At 46.0% G+C, this 19,196-nt stretch overlaps 1 protein-coding gene across 4 annotated transcripts in view; it reads right to left on the bottom strand.

The window, feature by feature from the left end:
* Positions 1–2,291: 2,291 nt before the first annotated feature.
* Positions 2,292–19,196, bottom strand: part of LOC100671195 (galectin-9B-like) — a 29,494-nt gene continuing 12,589 nt past the window's right edge. For 3 of the 4 annotated variants that reach the window (XM_064271451.1, XM_023553440.2, XM_064271450.1), the window contains 7 exons: positions 15,316–15,407; positions 12,832–13,033; positions 11,643–11,753; positions 10,265–10,309; positions 9,273–9,484; positions 8,971–9,121; positions 2,292–7,223 (listed from right to left, as the gene is read on the bottom strand). In XM_064271451.1, coding sequence (XP_064127521.1) covers positions 7,077–7,223; positions 8,971–9,121; positions 9,273–9,484; positions 10,265–10,309; positions 11,643–11,753; positions 12,832–13,033; positions 15,316–15,407 — 960 coding nt within the window. In that variant the 3' untranslated portion in view covers positions 2,292–7,076. The remainder of the gene's footprint in view (positions 7,224–8,970; positions 9,122–9,272; positions 9,485–10,264; positions 10,310–11,642; positions 11,754–12,831; positions 13,034–15,315; positions 15,408–19,196) is intronic. The other variant, XM_023553442.2, reaches the window with a different exon arrangement.

The following is a 19,196-nucleotide window of genomic DNA, read 5'->3' as shown; positions in this document are numbered from 1 at the left end:
AAAGGGTTGCCTTAGTAGACTGCAAGAGAAGGATGTTATGCAGCAGTTTGTTCTAATGAGGCAGACTGGAACAATCTCTCCCCAAGATACATAGGGGTTACTAGGTGAAGAGAAAAGAGCCCTGGTACCTAATAGTTAAGCACTTGGCTGCTAACCAAAAGTTGGTAGCTCAAACCCACCAGTGGCTGCACAGGAGAAAGATGTGGCAGTCTGTTTCCATAAAGATCACAGCCTTGGAAACCCTATGGGGTAGCTCTACCCTGTCCTACAGGGCTGCTATGAAACGGAGTCAACTCAATGGCACAGAACAAGTGAACAAAGCAAGATGTAGTGTGGTGTACATACTATGTCCAGTGCCGTGAAATAATACGATCCTTCTAGCCATCCATGGTCTTGTGACTCCCACAAAATAGTTGGGTGGTACTATGCAAATAAGGTGCTTGTGGCCCATCAAGGAGATTAGACAGCCTGCTAATAATGCAAACATGGTACATAGAAACCTCGGAGAGGGACTATGCAAATGAGGTATATGGAACTCTTGCAGGCAATCGGTCAGTTTTGCCATCCCACTAGGCTTAAAATGAGCCAATCCCAGGAGTGGGGGGGTGGGGGGAAACCTTACTATCACCAAGAAGAAGAGCCAAGAGTAGAGCACGTCCTTTAGGTCCAGGTTACCTGCACTGAGAGCCTCCTAGACTCAGGAGACAGACAGAGCTGTAACATCAGAGAAGGTGTGTGAGATGGTGAGAAGTGGCAGTAGCAAGCGAAGCAGAGAAACGCCAGCAGCAGAACCAGGAGGCTGGCACTGGATAGTCCCCGTGGGCTTCCCAGCCCATGGATCAAGGAGGCTACAGTCGGCATGCTGACCCACAGAGCTAGAGAGCACAGCGCCTTTGGCAGGAGGCTTCCTGGCCGAGTGGGGTGCCTCTGGGTGCTTATTGGCAGAGCTAAAGGAGCTTGCCCAAGCAGGGCAGAGGGCCGACTGAGGGGCCAAGGAGCTGAGAGAGGAGAGAGAAGCCTGCCTGCAGGCACGGCTGAGAAGCTGTCCTGACCAAAGAACTGTATCTTGAGTTGTTCCTGATCCTGAATTGTAACCTGTTACTTCCCTAATAAATCCCCAAACTATAAGCATAGTCTGTGAGTTCCGTGTGGCCATTGCAATGAATTATGGAACCCAGCAGAGCAGAGAATGCTGTGGGAGGGACGGCTGGTGTCAGAATTGGTAAAAAGTTTGAAGGATGGAGGTATGTTTGACCTCTGCCTCATAGGAATCAGCCTTGGGCTGATGCTGATGGTGGTTCTCTTCCCCCACAAAGTTAGACTAGGTCTAATGCCACCACGCCATTTTGGCAGTATGCTACTATGTGTTGCGTGGTATATGGATAAAACTTTGGCTATTTAAATTTAAATTAATACAAATAAAATTAAACAGCGGCTCCTAAGTCACACTAGTCACATTTCAAGTGCTCACTAGCTATTTCTAGTAACGGCTACCAAATGGGACAATGCACATATAAACTCTTTCCATCTTTACAGAAAGTCCTGTCGGAAAACACTGGTGTAGAATAACTCTGGAAGGACACACAGGGAACTGGTAATAGTGGTTGCCTTCAGGGAGGGAAACTGGGAGACTGCAGCACCATGTACCCTTTTGTACCTTTGGAATTTGATACCATGTGTTCATACTATGCATTTAAAATACGTTTCAATAAACAAACGGAGTTAGGAGTCACCATGTAGCATTACTGCATTCGTGCAGTCGTAACCAGATTACTCTGCAATTTGCCTAAAACAAAATAAATTAGTAGATATTATGGCTTCACATTATCATATCCTCAGTTCCCCGGGGAATGCTCTGCCATAGCAGTTAGTCTGCATTTTCCCCAGGGCTCTCTCTCCTGGAGATCTACCCCCCAGTGTGCTCTAGTTCCTGCCTAGACCTGTCACACAGCTGTCACCCCCAACTTCCTCTCACTGTTCCCTGGGTTGGGACCTTCATTTCCTGCCTGCCTTTTCTTCTTTCTTGATTTACCCTTCTTCTGGAGCACAAACTCAGCTAAGAATCCCTTTCTAGTGTTAAAAAAAACACAAAACAAAACTGTGGGCCTCCTCATGATAGTAATTATACCATCCATTAAATGAAATAATATGTATACATAAGACTTACACTACTGAAATTTTCATTGTCTCTTTCCACAGATGTAGTCAATTCCTGAGTTTTCTATCCGGTGAGGTCCATGTGTATAAAAAAAAAAAAAAAAAAATGTTATACACGTGGACCTCACCGGATAGAAAACTCAGGAATTGACTACATCTGTGGAAAAAGACAATGACGTGTATAGGCACCATTTATATTGTTGAAAAGGTATTTTGCAATGCAGAAGTCGTTGGCCTTGCAAAATTCTATTATGTGATCTCCGGTGTCGTTTCTATCACCAAGGCCATATTTTCTAACAACCAATCCTTCTTTGTTTCCAACTTGCGCATTCCAATCACTAGCAGTTATCAATGCATCTTGATTGCATGTTTGATCAATTTCAGACTGCAGAAGCTGCTAAAAGCCATCAATTTCCTCATCTTTGGCGGTAGTGGTTGGTGCATAAATTTAAATAGTAGTTGCATTAACTGGTCTTCCTTGTAGGTGTATGGATATTATCCTATCACTGACAGCGTTGTACTTCAGGACAGATCTTGAAATGTTCTTTTCGACAATGAATGCCATCTTATTCCTCTTCAATTTGTCCTTCCTAGCATAATAGACCACATGATTGTCTGATTCAAAATGTCCAGTACCAGTCCATTTCAGCTCACTAATGCCTAGGACTTTATGCATTCCATTTAATTTTTGACAACCTCCAATTTTCCTAGATTCATACTTCATACATTCCATGTTCTGATTATTAATGGATGTTTGCAGCTGTTTCTTCTCATTTTGAATCATGCCACATCAGCAAATGAAGGCCCTGAAAGCTTTCTCCATCCTCATCGTTAAGGTGGACTCTACTTTGAAGAGGCAGCTCTTCCCCTGTCACATTTTGAGGGCCTTCCAACCTGAGGGGCTCATCTTCCAGTGCTATATCAGACAATGTTCCTATGCTATTCATAAGGTTTTCACTGGTCAAGTTTTTCAGAAATAGACCACCTGATCCTTCTTCCTAGGCTATCTCAGTCTGGAAGCTCCACTGAAACTTGTCTACCATGGACAACCCTGCTGGTATTTGAAATACTGGTGGCATAGCTCCCAGCATCACAGCAACACGCAAGCCACCACACTATGACAAACTGACAGGTGCATTGGAAAGAGACGATGGAAAAGCTCAATATCATCAGTCAGAACAAAACCAGGGGCCAACTGTGGAACAGACCATCAATTGCTCATATGGAAGTCCAAGATGAAGCTGAAGAAAATTGGAGCAAGTCCAAGAGAACCAAAATATGATCTTGAGTATATCCTACCTGAATTTGGAGACCATCTCAAGGATAGATTTGACGAACACTAATAACTGAAGATCAGACGAGTTGTGGAATGACATCAAGAACATCATGCATAAATAAAGCAAAAGGTCATTAAGAAGACAACAAAGATAGAAAAGACCAAAACGGATGCCAGAAGAGATTCTGAAACTTGCTCTTGAAAACAGAGTAGATAAAGTGAATGGAAGAAATGACGATGGAAAAGCTGAAGAGAAGATTTCGAAGGTCACTCAAGAAGAAAGTGTTATGACATGTGCAAAGACCTGGAGTTAGAAAAACAAAAGGGAAGACACTCTGGGCGTTTCTCAAGCTGAAAGAACCGAAGTAAAAATTCAATCCTCGAGTTGCAATTTTGAAGGATTCTATGGGCAAAATATTGAACGATGCATCAAAAGAAGATGGAAGTAATATAAAGAGTCGCTGTACCAAAAATAATTGGTTGACATTCAACCATTTCAGGAGGAAGCACATGATCAAGAACCAGTGGTACTGAAGGAAGAAGTCCAACCTGCCCTGAAGGCATGGGCAAAAAACAGGAAGTCTCCAGGAATTGACAGAATATCAATTGAAATATTTCAGTACAGCACTGGGGGTGCTCGCTATGCCAAGAAATTTGGAAGACAGTTACCTGGCCAATATTTGTGCCCATTCCAAAGAAAGATGATCCAACAGAATCCAGAAATTATCAAACAATATCATTAATATCACATGCAAGTAAAATTTTTGCTGAAGATAATCTAAAAAAATGATTGCAGCAGTCCAGTGACCAGAAATTCAAGCTGGATTCAGAAGAGGACATGAAACAAGGGCTATCATTGCTGATGTCAGATGTATCTTGGCTGAAAGCAGAGAATACCAGAAAGATGTTTACTTGTGTTTTATTGACTATGCAAAGCATCTGACTGTGTGGATCTTAACAAATTTTGGATAACATTGGGAAGAAAGGGAGATCCAGAACACTTCATTGTGCTTGTGTGAAGCCTGTACATAGACCAAGAGGCAACTGTTTGAACAGAACAAAGGATACTGCATGGTTTAAAATCAGAAAAAGTGTGTGTCAAGGTTGTATCCTTTCACCATACTTATTCAATCTGTATGCTGAGCAAATAATCTGAGAAACTGGACTGTATGAAGAAGAACAGGGCATCAGGATTGCAGGAAGATGCATTAACAATCTGTGATACGCGGATGACACAACCTTGCTTGCTGAAAGTGAAAAGAACTTGAAGCATTTTCCGATGGAGATCAAAGACTACAGCCTTCAGTATGGATTACAACTCAACATAAAGAAAACAAAAATTCTCACAACTGGACCGATGAGCAACATCATGGTAAACAGAGAAAGGATTGAAATTGTCAGGGATTTCATTTTGCTTGGATCCACAATCAACGCTCATGGAAACAGCAATCAGGAAATCAAACGATGCATTGTATTGGGCAAATCTCTGCAAAAGACCTCTTTAAAGCGTTAAAAAGCAAAGATGTCACTTTGAGTACTAAGGAGCACCTGACCCAAGCCATGATATTATCAATCACCTCATATGCATTCGAAGCTGGACAATAAATAAGGAAGACTGAAGAATTGATACCTTTGAATTATTGTGTTGGTGAAGAATACCGAATATACCATGAACTGCCAAAAAAGAAACAAGCCTGTCTTGGAAGAAGTACAGCCAGAGTGCTCCTGGGAAACAAGGTCAGCGAGACTATGTCTCACATACTTTGGACATGTTATCAGGAGCTTTCAGTCCCTGGAGAAAGACATCATGCTTGATAAAGTAGAGAGTCATCTAAAAAGAGGAAGACCCTCAAAGAGATGGATTGACACACTGGCTGCAACAATGGACTCAAATATAGCAAGGATTGTGAGGGTGGCACAGGACTGGGCAGTGTTTCATTCTGTCCTACATACGGTCAGAACTGATTCAACAACACCTAACAACAATGCTGCTGAGTAACTGAAGTTCAGAGAGTTTTTGGAACTTGCCTGAGGTCACACCTCCTGAGCCCTATGGCTGGGGCCAGGGGACCAGGGAGGGCTGTAACTTACTTCTCTTTTCTGAGCATCAATAAATTTCAGTTTAGAAATTTATCTTCACTGCTCTCTCATGGGGCCCATGAAAAATGCTGACACTGGGCAGTTGTCTTAGATGGCCCCATAGTCTTTGGGTGGCCCTGAGCCCTGCACTGTTTTAAAGAAGGCCCAGCACACAGTATGGAATCGAGCTGAGATTCAAACCCATGTAGTGCAGGGCCTGAAGCCCCTTGCTCAGCTATTGAACTATGCTGCTCGTTCATCTCAAAAGACCTGGGTGAGAATCCAGCATCTACCAAGTTACTTAACCTCTCTTAGCCTGTACAATGGGGATAATAACGGGTGTTTGAAAAGGAATATAAGCCTCAATCACAGTGCCAACCTGGTAAATAGTAGGAGTTTCCGTCTTCCATAAGTGTTTATTCCCTTCCCACCTCATCTCCTAGGTTAGGCCTGGAGGACCGATTTGAAGATTGAAAATAGAGGAACTGCCAGAAAGGGTTATTTAGGGCAAAGATTCTCACATGCTATTATGATTCAGAACTGTCAGTGGTGAGGGACGGTACTTCCTGAATCCCTCACCATCAATGGAGTGATGGCCTTTTGGGTTGGAATTCTCAGGGCTCAAGGCCAAAGCTGCCCCCCACCTCGGGGATCCACTGGCAAGCTCTGTAAGTCGATTGCCTGAAAAGGGTATTATATGTCTCTCTCTTAGATTGGTTTCAATGTGGCGATTACATGGGTATATGACAGGGAGGGGACGATGTGTAGGTGCATCATCATACTGGACATTTGTCTTAGAAACAGTACGGAAGATGGCTGCTGCCAGGGTGAAAACAGAACCAGCAAACAAGAAATCACACTCAGTCCTTAAAATGGCAATTTCAGATCTTATCAGGTGCCTCAACTTTTTTTTTTCTTCTTCTTCTTTAATTCCCTTACAGAATTTCATGCCTTCTAGAATGCCTTTTTATTTATTTCAGTGACACTGGGAAAGGTCAGGTCAGTTGCGGGGAGGTTAGTGGGGTGTCACCAGGGTAGGTTTCCTGGAGGGGGTGTAGTATTGATGCAGGGTGAGGGTATAGGCGAAAGGTCAGAGAGAGGGAGGAGCTGAAATCACCTTCCACCTGGAGTGCACAGCTGATGGCTTGGGGGTTGGGAAGGAGTGGAATGGGGGGCTGGATGTGGTTGAGAACAAGAGGAGGAGGCTCAGGCCTGTGTGGAGTGGGGAGCTTGGGAAGGCTCAGGACTCTCCCTCCCTGCTGACGGACAGACCACGGGGCCTCAGCTTGCACAGAGGGCCCCCAGCTGCGCCCCTCTCATTGGATGGTAGGATTTGGCAGCTGGAGCCACAGGCACTGCAGACTGAGGAAGCTGGGTTCCTCCTCCAGGCTGGCTGCTGCCTGAAGCAGGGCCAGACAAGGCATGGTCTCCCCGAAAAGGCCCCAGGTCATAGGCTGGATGGAAGGAGCTGACCTGGGGCTGGGGCTGGGGTGGTGGAGTTGAGCAACGAGGAAATCTACACAGGAATGCGCCCCAGCCCACTAGCCAAGGGCCCAGGGTCTTCCTATGCCTGCATGATGGTCAACTGGATGTCGCCTGCCACTTCCAGTTTGTTGATGGCTGACAGGTTTTTCAGGGAGTGGTCATATCTACCCACGCGCTGGCCATTCACTGCCATCTTGAAGCAGTCGCTTTCACACACTATCCGCACCTGGGCAGAGAGGCCACAGTATTTGCATTACACTTGGAAAGTCCTCCAGCAAAATGCAGGCTCCTGTCTCCCTTCCTGCCTGCCTCCTTCCTTTCCTCCCCACCTCCCTTAATCCCTTCTTCCTCAAACGTTGTTAACCCCACACCCAGCATTCTAGCCATATAGAATAATTCTCTTTTCTAATCATATCGTGTCATTTTTGTGCTCTCCTTCTTCCATTCTTTCCTATATGCTCTTCCTTCTGCTTAGAATGCCCTTACCACTCTGCTTCCCACCCCAGCCACCTTCCCCACATGAATAACTGCGAATCACCCTTCAGGAGTCAATCCCCATGGGCAACCCTTCCCCACCTTTCTCCACCTCCTGACCCCCTCCTAGTCCGAATCAGGGGCCTCCACAGACTTCCCCTATACCGTCACTCTGCGTGGTTCATGGTTGTTTTTCTCTCCCTAACCGGACCCTGAGCCACCAGAGACAGAAACTCTGACTCGTATCCCTAGTACCCAGCACATAGCAATGCTCTGCGCTTGGACTCCTAACTTGTCTTTTCTACCCCAATACATTCTCCATGAGGCAGGCAGAGCGAGTCTGTTAAAACCTCATCATCCCCTCCACAATAGCTTATATCCCACACATTACGTGTCCTCAGGATGTTACAAATATTACTTAATTCTTACAAATCCGTGTGATCAATATTATTATTGGCCCTGTTTTGCAGATGAGGAAATTGAGGCACAGTAGAGTTAAGCCACTTGACCAAGGTCACACAACACACAGCTATGTATAAATCAGAATATATTGTCCCCCATCTGCAACCTCCCAATGGGAACTTCCTACCGTATTAAAATTCAAACTCTTTCCTATGCCCTCAAGGCCCTACAGCAGTCATTTCCAAATCTGGTGGCAGAGTACTGGGGCATATTTTACAAATACAAATGTCTAAGCTCACCCTGTCATGTTTTTTTAAAGCCCCGTTGGCGATCCAAATGTGTCCTCAGGGTTGGGAATTCCTACTCTTTGCAACCTGAGCCTCTAGCCTGCACACCTCATACCTCTCTGCCCTCACTCTAACATGAAGCCCTTGGACTTACTGTTTTTTAGCAGGCCACACCCGTGGTTCCCAACATTTGCACTAGCTGTTCTCCAGGTCCACTGGAATGCTCCTTCACATTTCCTTGCTTGGCTGGCTTCTTCCCTCAGGCAGGGTGGCCCTGCCCTGGGGCTCACTGCATCCCATTGTCCTTTTGCTTTCTGCATAACACCTGTCTTATCTGCAGTTATCTCATTCCTCCCCCACCAAGACTTTAGGAAGAGGACCTTGTCTGTCTTTTTGCTAGCTGTGTACTCAGCACCTAGAGTGCTTCCTACAAGGAGCAGCCCTCTATAAAATAGTCAATAAATGCATTTGTTGAATGAATAAATGAACGAGTGAGTGAATGAATGACACTTCATTTTCAGGTTCGATTTGACACTTATTGGTGTGTGACTTCAGGCAAGTAACCTCCACTTGTGAGTTTGTTTCTTCATCTGTAAAAATCAGACGGCAACACCTACCTCTTGTGGGACAGTAATAATAATATCAGTAACACTAGAACAATAATTTTTTGGATACTTTGCCTTCTTCCAGGCCCACCCTTACCTCAGAAGCTTCAGCCTTCACCCCATTCGAAGTGTCCCCAGGCCCCCTAACTCACTCCTCCCTTCACCCCCAACAAGAGCCTCTGAGCTCCAGGCTTTTGCCCCTTACCAAGAAGTTCTGGCCGCGTTCAAAGGGCAACCTGTGCTTCTTAGACCTCCACGATTTGTTGATCTTGATTTTGGAGACCATGGCATTCTCATTGAAGCGGGGTTTCAGTTGGAAGGTGATGTCTCTCCCAGAGCTCAAGTTGATGTGAAAACTGTGGATGAATAGCTCACATTGAACACCTTCACCTACTGAGCCCTGGGAACCAGTCCCTCACTTCCTCCTCATCCCACCCTGGGGCAAGAGTAGCCCAAATGGTCTTGGGGTTCTCTTTCATTCCCAAGACCTCTGGGGCCTCGGCTTACCTCTCCGCATAGGGCAGGACAGTGCCTGACACGATGACAGACTTGGATGGGCAAAGCCCCCCAGGGATGGCAGTACTAAAGTAAGACAGCGGTTGTGGGAGGAGGGGACAGGTCAGCCCGCAGCAGTCAGAGCCAACGTCGGGCACTGCAGGAGGGGAATTTTGTACAGATTTCCATGAAGCTGGGCTATCCACTGAGCTTGGCAGCAGTGCCTGTGAGCAATATAGTTGAGAGAAAGCACAACATGATATCATTATTTGGTCTAGCAAACATCAAAAGGAAACTTTCCACCATTCTTCAAATTAATACACTTAAGCCATCAGGAAAGGAACTTTGGTTGGACACAAAAAGACACTCGAGCTGTAAAGGGGAGGCCATTTTTTTTTTTTTTCTGCTGACCACCTGGGTGTCTGGTTATATAATATATATACATATATATATAAGTATTTTAGATGAAGGTTTACAGGGCAAATTAGTTTCTCATTAACAATTAATACACATATTGTTTCTTGACATTGGTTGCTAATCCCCCAACATGTCAACACTCTCCCCTTCTTGACCTTGGGTTCCCGACACCAGCTTTTCTATCCCCTCCTGCCTTCTTGTCCGTCCTTGCCTCTGGGCTGAAGTGCCGTTTAGTCTCATTTTGTTTTATGGGCCTGTCCTATCTTTGGCTGAAGGGTGAATCTCAGGAGTCACTTCAGCTAAAAGGGAGCCCAAAGGGGCATACACTCAGGGTCTCTCCGGTCTGTTTCAGATAAGTCTGGTCTTTTTTTTTTTGGAGGCCATATGATTTTTTTTATGATTTGATCATGTTGAAGAGACCGCTTTAAAGTCGAAAGCTCCTCTCAGCGGTCATCAAATGCACTTGGCTGTTTTTAGAACTTCAGCTTTGAATTTGGCGAGGCCTAGGTTTATCCTCGTCTTGCTCCTCATATCCCACTCTGCCCGACACAGGCAAAGCCTCCATCCCACCCCAAGAAACCACTTACATAGGTCAGGTTGGGATGCACCATAGGTGGCATCGTGGCATTCTGCTGAAAAGAGAAATTAAGGAAATTCAATGAGGTTGTGTGCACACACAGGTACCCACACACTCTAACGGGCACGCTCTGACGTGAGGCTGAGGTCAGGATGCTTCTACACCCTTGGGTTCTGCCATTACCTGCCTTCTCACATTGGCCTTCATGAAACTTCCAGTTATGTTCCTGGAACCCATCAAGGTCACCTGCCCCTCAACCCCTCCCAGGTAGCCCCACTATCTCCCCACGGATTTGCACAGACAAGAAGAAACTAAGAAGAGGTTAAGCCTGTGATCACAGTGACATCACATGAAGAAGTTGGGCTGGACAGGGCCAGCACGGCTGTTCTACTAAAACAAAAAGCCCCACAGGGGAAGACAAGCATTTAATGGAGCCAAGACAGAGTAGAAAGGCAGGGACAGAGGCAAAAGGGAGCAAGGCAGGCAGGCAGGGGAATGAAGAAGCTGGTGGAGAGGGAGAGAGACAAAGGATTAGGCTCCAGTGAGTACGGAGGGGTATCAATCTCTCTCTCTCTCCCACTCCACAGGGGAGAGAGTGCGTAGAGAGGGAATAGGAGAAATGAAGACCAAAGGGAGGGGAACCCGCATGTGTTGCAGACCAACTGTGTGCATCACTCATCCCAGGCTAGCCCACCTGAATGCCAATAGTGACATCAGCAGTTCTAATCCAGCTGTGATAATGTGAGCCCCACATAACCCAACCTTCCCATTTTTCAGGAAAAGGCCAGAGATCCAGATTTTCCTGTGGTATCTCCCTGACCTTTTAGATGTGGGCAACACATTCAAAATGCTTGATACAAGAGAAAGTCGAATTGTCCATTGTGAGGCCTCTGGGGGCCTCTTGAGACCTCTGACATATATTGTCTCATTGAAGCCACACAAAACCCCATGGGATGGCAATGCTTATGCTCATTCTACAGATGAGGAAACTGAGGCTGGGAGAGGCTAAGTCCCTCATCTAAGCTCCCACACACAATGAGAATGACCGAGCTGGGAATTTGACCTGGATTCCATCTGATTCCCCAGCCTAGGCTCTTCTGGACTCACACTGCCTCCTAACCAGGGTGGAAATGGAGACAAACAGAGATCCAAGCAGCTGAGGAGTCTGTGAGACTAAGGCAGGTGCTCCAGACAGAGATGGTGGCACAGGAAGGTCATGATGACTGCGGGGAAGGAGGAGGTCAGAGGCCAGGATGGGGAGCCAGAGGTGTGTCCCCAAAGTCACCTGGCTGCTACCTTTAGGCCCACCCAACAGGGCCTAGCTAGGCACAGATAGTCTGGGCGCTGCATCCCAGCCCTTGAGACACATGCTGGGGGGATAGTCTGACCTGGAACTCGATGGAGTCTAGCTGCAGAGGACCTTCGATGGAAATGGTGTCCACGCAGTGAAAGGGCACGCGGTGTGAGTACTGCAAAAAATGGCTCCTGTTCACCATCACCTGCCAAGGGAGTACATATTCCTGGAGAAGAATCCCAGGCCAGGTGGAAGAGCACACCTGAGCCTCTTGGCCCCTGTTTCTTGAAATTAAGCCCCAGATATGCTTTTCACATCCATTCTGTGCCAGTTACAGGAGTGTGCATGGGATCCAAAGTGCATCCAAACCCAGTCTCTACTTGGCTTTAACTTAGTTCTTACGGTGTGTTTGTTGACTTATTGCAGTAGGTTTGTCTTCTGAATCAGAGCTCACCTGGGGGTGTTATTTACCTGTGCACCACCAGCAGGAATGTTCACTGGGGAGCAGGGGAGAGGCAACTGAAGGTTTTACATTGAGTGAGTGGGCGTGTCCATGTTCACACAGATAAGCATAGACATAGACGTATTCTCTCCCAACTACGGCTCCAAGTTGAGAGACACTGCTAGCAAAAGTAATTGGCAATAGCTTATGAAACTAAGCAATTAATAGAACCTAGCTAAAGACTGGTACGATAGGACAGAAAACTGGGTGTTATCACGGACCTGATTGGAGGAAGGGCTACAGCAGAGGACTGGAATTAACTTGGACTTTCACGACACTTGCCTGGGTGGTATGAACAGTTAATAAATGTACTCGGCTGCTACCTAAAATGTTGGGGCTTCGAATCCACCCACAGGTGCCTCAGAAGAAAGGCCGGGTGATCTCCTGAAAAATCAGCCAACTGTGCTATGGAGCATAGGTCTACTCTGACACGTGTGAGGTTTTCGTGAGTCAGAATCCACACAACGGCAACTGGTTTTTTGTTTTTTTTTCTTTAAAAGACACACAAGGTCAAAAAGCAGCATATGACGTATCTAGTTCTGATTTTCTGAATAAAACAAGCAACAAGTGCTCTTGTTGATGCAGGTGAAGGTGTGTGAAGAGACTGCAGCCATTGGTAAAGACTGTACAAGACAATGGTCCTGTTTTTAGAGAAGGGTTTTGCTACCACCTGATCTCAATGGATGTGATTAGTTAAAGGCCGCGCCCTCAGTGTGATGGGGCTGGAGGGGCTGGGAGCCTGGGGATGGGGCCCAGGAGAAATAGGAGGGTTCCTGCTCACCTTGAAATGCAGGATCTGCACCAGGACACAGATCTCAAAGGGCTTCCCCTTCCGGAAAGGCATTTTTATCCTCTTCAACTCAGACCCCCAGGATCCATTCTGTTTTGTATTGCAGACCACATACCCGCCCTTTTCAAACCGAGGGTTGAACTGGAAGGCAATGTCATTTTCACTGTCACGGGTCTGAAAGTTCACAGCAAACCTGGGCCAAAGGAAATCAAATAGTCTCCTGTAGCACCGTTTATTGCCAGTGGTGGGAAGAGGAGATCCTCAATGCCTTAGAGCTACGTTTGTCTGGGAACTAGCATATCAACTGTGTGGCAGAGACTCATTTGTTGGCATTGTTTCTGTTCACCAAATTTGGACTTGGTGTGTCTTTGTGCAATTATTGCATTTCACCTCACAGCATTGTCTTCTAGAAATAAATAGAAAATGGGTAAAGTGTAGACACTAGAAACCAGAAACATAGGCCTTAGAAACTAAGTACAAATTTGTGTGAATGATGGAATTTGTTAAACATGTTCAATTAGGAAAGAAAAGAATAAAATTGAAGAACATGTAAAATAGACGGGGATATACCTACAAAGATCATGTCTAAAAGGGGAGGCATAGAATAAATATTAGCTCTCTGGGCATGACAACTTATAACATGAGCACCTGTCCCATACTGTATGTTGGGGTTTCTGTCAGGAACATGTGAGGTGTGGAAATAGAACTCCTAAAGCCAGCTAGGCCTAGGCTCAGGACCCAGTTCTGCACTCTTGGTCATTTGGGATGATCACCGAACCACACTGCCCCCAAGTTACTGCATGCAGGAGAGGGAGTGACTCTCTTCCTACAGTCCCATGGTAGAGCAAACAGTTAACACACTAGGCTGCTACTGAACAATGGGAGGTTCAAGTCCACCCAGAGGGACCTTGGAAGAAAGGCCTGGCCATCTACTTCCAAAAGATCAGCCATTGAGAACCCTGTGGAGCACAGTTCTACTCTGACACACATGGGGTCAACATGAGTAGGGGCTGACTTGACAACAACTGGTATCTCTCTTCCTGCAGAGTGATTAAAGACACACAAGGTGTGTGAGGAGTGTTCAGGAAGCCCCCAACACAACTACAGGTTGAATTGTGTCCCCCTAACACTTGTACCTGTGAATGTGACCTTCTTCGGAAATAGGGTCTTTGAAAATGTTATCAGTAAACATGAGGTCCTCCTGAAGTAAGGGTGGGTCCTAATCCAACCTGAGTGGTGTCCTTGTGTAAGAGAAGAGAGACACAGAGAGACAGGCAGGGCAAAGACAGCCCTGTGAAGATGCACGTGCAAGTCAAGGAACACCTGGGGCCCCCAGAAGCCAGGACAGACAAGGAAGGTCTTCCCCTAGAGCCTTCGGAGACAGCATGGCCCTGCCGGAACCCTGGATCCCAACTTCCGGCCTCCAGAAGTGTGAGGCAATAAATTTCTGCTCTCACAAGCCACCCAGTTTGCGGTATTTTTTTATGGAGGCTGTGAGACACTAATCAGAGTGGTGTGAAGGGGATCCAGAATGTGCCATGGACAAGAGAGCCACTGGGGCAGAAGATGTGTGGGGTTGAGACAGAGGAGCTTCTGAAAGGGAGCCGGGAGCCATGTGTCCAGAGAGGCTTTTGTGGGCAGCCACCAGCCTATCATTCAGATGGGGAACCTCATCTTCAGTTAGCTTGGACGCCACAAAGGCCTGGTGAGATGTCTGTATTTTGAATTGGGAGGCCCATTCTACTCTGTCCTATAGGGTCGCTAGGAGTCAGAATCGACTCAATGGCAGTGGTTTAGTGGTTTTTTGGGCTAATGTGGTCTCTGCTACTCAAAAGGTTGAAGGTTCAAGTCCACCCAGAAGCTCCTTGGAAGAAAGCCCTCATGATCTACTCCTGAAAAATCAGCTACTGAAAACTCTATGGGACATAGTTCTACTCTGACACAAACCGAGTTGCCATGAGTTGAAATCAACTCCACTGCGACACACACCTGTATTTTGTATTGGCTCAATTTTCTCCTAAAATGACTTTGAAACTAAAATAGACCAAACTACTTTTGGTAGAAACTTTAAATGTTTTCACATCAGCAGAATGAGGGCTCCAAAGTAGAGGAGAACAGTTATGGGCAACGAAGGAAGTTAAATATTGGCAACTCTGGGTCACAGTGTGCAAATTTCAAACGTGTAACATAATTACCTGCTCCTGTAGGGGGCCTACTTCCTTCCTTAGATTTGGAGTTCCTTGTGAGCTGGGGGTCCCAGGGACCCATTAACCCTGGAGTCTATGGTAATAGTGCCCTCGGGTGGTAGGCACAGTGGAGCAGGTCACTAGGTGTTGGTAGAGCTCACCCTACACACCTGCATCCCAGGAGACAAGTGTGGGCTCAGCAGGGAGGTTGTTGGTTGAATGGATCAGAGCTGACAGGCTCTATGGTTTGCTAAGGGACAGGCTGAAGAGAAACACCTGTACCAGATACCTGGATCCACCGGAGGAAAGAACGGTCCCCTTGATGATGATCTGAAGTCCATCCTGGAGGCCCCCTAGGATTGTCCCCTGGAAAGGGGTGCTCTGCAGGGAGGAAATGGTGGAGACCAGTCAGTGTGTCTGCTCCTCTATTGGCTCTCTGTCAGCACTTGCTAACGGCTGCCTGTGTGTGTTGGGCACCATGCTGGGGGCAGAGGGTGTGGCTGTGAACTAGACAGATCAGTCTTTCAGCCTCACAGATCTTCTGATTGTGTTAGGATGTGAACACCAGTCAAGCTAATAATGCAACATTCTGCGGTTGTGATAAGGAGGCTGTGTTCTCTGAAAAGAAGGGACGGGGTGACTTCTCTTGAAGGTCTGAGAGGAAGTTCCAGGAAGCTGAGCCCATGTAGAGCTCACCAGGAGGAGGGCCTTGAAGGCATGTATATGGGCCCTGACTGAGATGGGAAGGAGCTGGGGTACTGATGGGGGCTGTAGCACCCCAGATCAAGCTCCCAGCAAAGGCCCCAGGGCCCTGCCCAGGAACTCAAGAGTCCAAAGATCAAAGGGACCCACCAAACTATTCTAGAGTTTAACCCTTCTGCTCACCTGAGAATTCCAGGAAGACACTCCCATTGCCCCCAAAGGACAATGATGACCATGACCTTTGCCCTCCCAGCCATCTCTGGCAGTGCCACTTCCCAAGCCCTCTGTGCCATGGGACCACCCCTCCTCTACTCGTGCTCCTGGGCTCCCCATCTGTGATGGTTAAGATTATATGTCATCTTGGCTACTCCATGATTCTCAGTGGTTTGGCAGGTATTATATAATCGCCCTCCATTTTGTGACCCGATGTGAGAAGCCAATCAGTTGAAAGTTTTCTTGGGGGAGTGGCCTGCATGGAACACATGTGGATGTTCTGGCAAAACCTGCCCTCTCTAATCCTGCATATGACTCATCATGCTCTGAACTCCGGTTCTTGGGACATGAGCCAGCAGCCTACCACCTGACCTGCCAGTTTTGGGTTCTTCAGCACCTGCAATCGGTGAGTTAGGAGAAGCCTTCAGGTTGGCCCCTGACCTACAGATTTGGGAATTGCCAGCCTCTACAACCACTTGATATGTTTCCTTGAAATAAATCTCTATATATGTATTCTTCACTGGTTTTGCTCCTCTAGGAAACCCAGCCTAAGACACCATCCCTTCCCCCAGGTCCTCAGTGGCCTCTGAAGCCCTGGTGTTGTATCTTCGCTCGTCCTAGGTTCCACTGGCAACCACTTTATCGAATTCTCTCCTGTGGGCCTCTCCGTGGGAGCAGCGGCTGTGGTGAGGTGTGCATCTGTTATAGAGTCAAACATACTCCAAGTCTGAATCCTAGCTCTGCTGTTCGTTATCTGAGCTGCCTTGGGCAGTCAATTTCACCTCTCTTTGCCTCAGTTTCCTCATCTGTGAAACAGGGACAAGCCCCGTCCTACTTCATAGGAGTCTTGTGATGATTCAGTGAGAAAAAGTCTGCAGAACAAACTGGCACATAGTAGGGACCTCTCCATCTCCAACCCCTTGGACTCTATGAGCAAAATTCCCAAACTGGCTATTCCCAACTTTCAAACCTTATCTCCGGGACATCTTTTATTCAATGTGGTTCTACAACCTGCATTAAAACACTCTTCTATTTCTTAAGAGATTTTTACATTGTTAATTTCTTCTCTAACACTTTCTGTGTAACAATTCCCTACAAAAACGAAATACCTCCAGGAGGCAGCAGGTAATGTAAATGAGTGAGATGGCCAGATAGGACACCATAGGGAGTGGTGTGGACTATGACAAACTATACATCACATTTCCCATCTAACAGGGCAGCGTCCTCTCAGCTTTAACCAGTTGTTGCCATCCAGGCCCAGTGTTGGTAGAGCTTCTAAATTTTTAAGAGAAGACAGAAATCAGAATTTTCTTTTCTGTAAAATTTTCTAGTTTCTATGAAAAATATTTTAATAGTGTAAGAATTCGTATATTAGATAGACATGTACTGAAATATTTTCAAAGGAAATGATATAATATCTGAATTTGCTTCAGAATAACCCAAGGGTGGAAAGGGAAGTAGGTGGGGGTAGAGGTGAAGTACTAGTGGCCATGAGCTGCTAATAGTCTCAGCTGGATGATAGGTACGTGTTGTTTATCGATACTATTCTTGTTATGTGTTTGAACTTCCTATAATAAGTTAAAATGAACACTGAGCAGGTCAAAAAACACCCCCCATGCAAATTCAGTCCATGTTCATCCCACTGGCCACTGCTTCCTGGCCTGTGTCTTGAGTTGTACCACCACACAGAAGCCTAGCTCAGTACACACAGCTGGCACTGGAAAACCCCAGTAACACCAGGATTTCTCCTGCTTCATTCAGGTAGCCTCTGACATCTACGGATATTTGGGAGAGGGTTTTATTTTATTTTATTTTTGGTTGTTGCACCTTGGGTTAAGTCTAAGCCAAAACCAAACCAAACCCATTGCCACTGAGTCAATTCAGACTCATAGCAACCCTATAGGACAGAGTAGAACTGCCCCACAGAGTTTCTAAGCAGTGCCTTGTAGGTTTAAACTGCCAACCTTTTGGTTAGCAGCCAAGCTCTTAACCACTAAGCCAACATGGCTCCGTAGGGGAAGTAGAGTCAACCTAATATAAACATGGACCAGCATTTCTTAGTATGATTTCAAGGGTATCTGGAAGCCTGTCTTCCCTGAAAAATACTCCCCTCATATGTTTGTTGCAAGCTGGAATTCTCTTAAGAGAGGACAAAGCCTTTCATGCTATCCTAAGAGATCATGCTTAAAATGCAAATATGGTGAAGCAAGAGACCTTCACTTAAGCCTATTCACACTGAGGTAAAAGAACTGACAGCAGAGGTTGATGGGGTGGGGAGGGGGTGGGGTGGGGATGGTAAGTGCGTAGAAGACATTAAGGAAGTTGGAGATGGAGGGGAAAGAACACAAATCCTGGGTGTGGGGTAGAACAGATTGGTCATTAAGGTAACAATTCCTCCCAAAAACATTTGAGACATTGCAGTATGTCTTAAATCAGTGTTTCCGGATTCTGAAAAACAACTTTTCTTTAAGTACGTATAAGCATACACTAGGAGCCCTGGTGATGCTCTGGTTAAGCACTCGACTGTTAACCGAATGGTTGGGATTTAAACCCACCAGCTGCTTCTCGGGAAAAGGATGTGGCGGTCTGCTTCCATAAAGATCACAGCCTTGGAAACCCTATGGGGCCGTTCTACTCTGTCCTATAGGGACGCTGTAAGCATTAATCAACTGGGGGACAGCTTTTTTTTTTTTTTTTTTTTTAGTATATAATCATACAAAAAAGATTTATGTGTTGCAACATTATAATAGCAAAGGATTGGAAACAGCCTAAAAGCCCACCGACAGGAAAATGGAGAAATAGATTATGGTATTGTCATACAATGGATTCTATGTAGCTTTAAAAAGAGGGAGAGGGAACCCTGAGCACTAAAGTTGACTGATGTCATTTGTATGAGAATTATGCACACATGTAGTCTCCCCACCCATTTTTTATGATATGCAAATGACACCAGCACTTACTGATGAAGATCAAAGACTACAGCCTTCGGTACGGATTGCACCTCAACGTGAAGAAAACAAAAATGGACCAAGTAGACCAAGAAGCAACATCATAATAAACAGAAAATTTTGAAGTCATCAAGGTTTTCAGTTTACTTGGATCCACAATCAGTGCCCATAGAAGCGGCAGTTAAAAAATCAAACAACGTATTGCATTGGACAAATCTACTGCAAAGGACTTCTTTAAAAGTGTTAAAAAGCAAAGACGTCACTTTGAGGGCTAAAGTGCACCTGACCCAAGCCATTGTATTTTTAG

The sequence above is a fragment of the Loxodonta africana genome, chromosome 18 (genome assembly GCF_030014295.1).
Source record: "Loxodonta africana isolate mLoxAfr1 chromosome 18, mLoxAfr1.hap2, whole genome shotgun sequence".
Lineage (NCBI taxonomy): Eukaryota > Metazoa > Chordata > Mammalia > Proboscidea > Elephantidae > Loxodonta > Loxodonta africana.
Note: the sequence above shows the minus strand (reverse complement) of the source record. Positions and strands in the feature narration are given on the sequence as shown.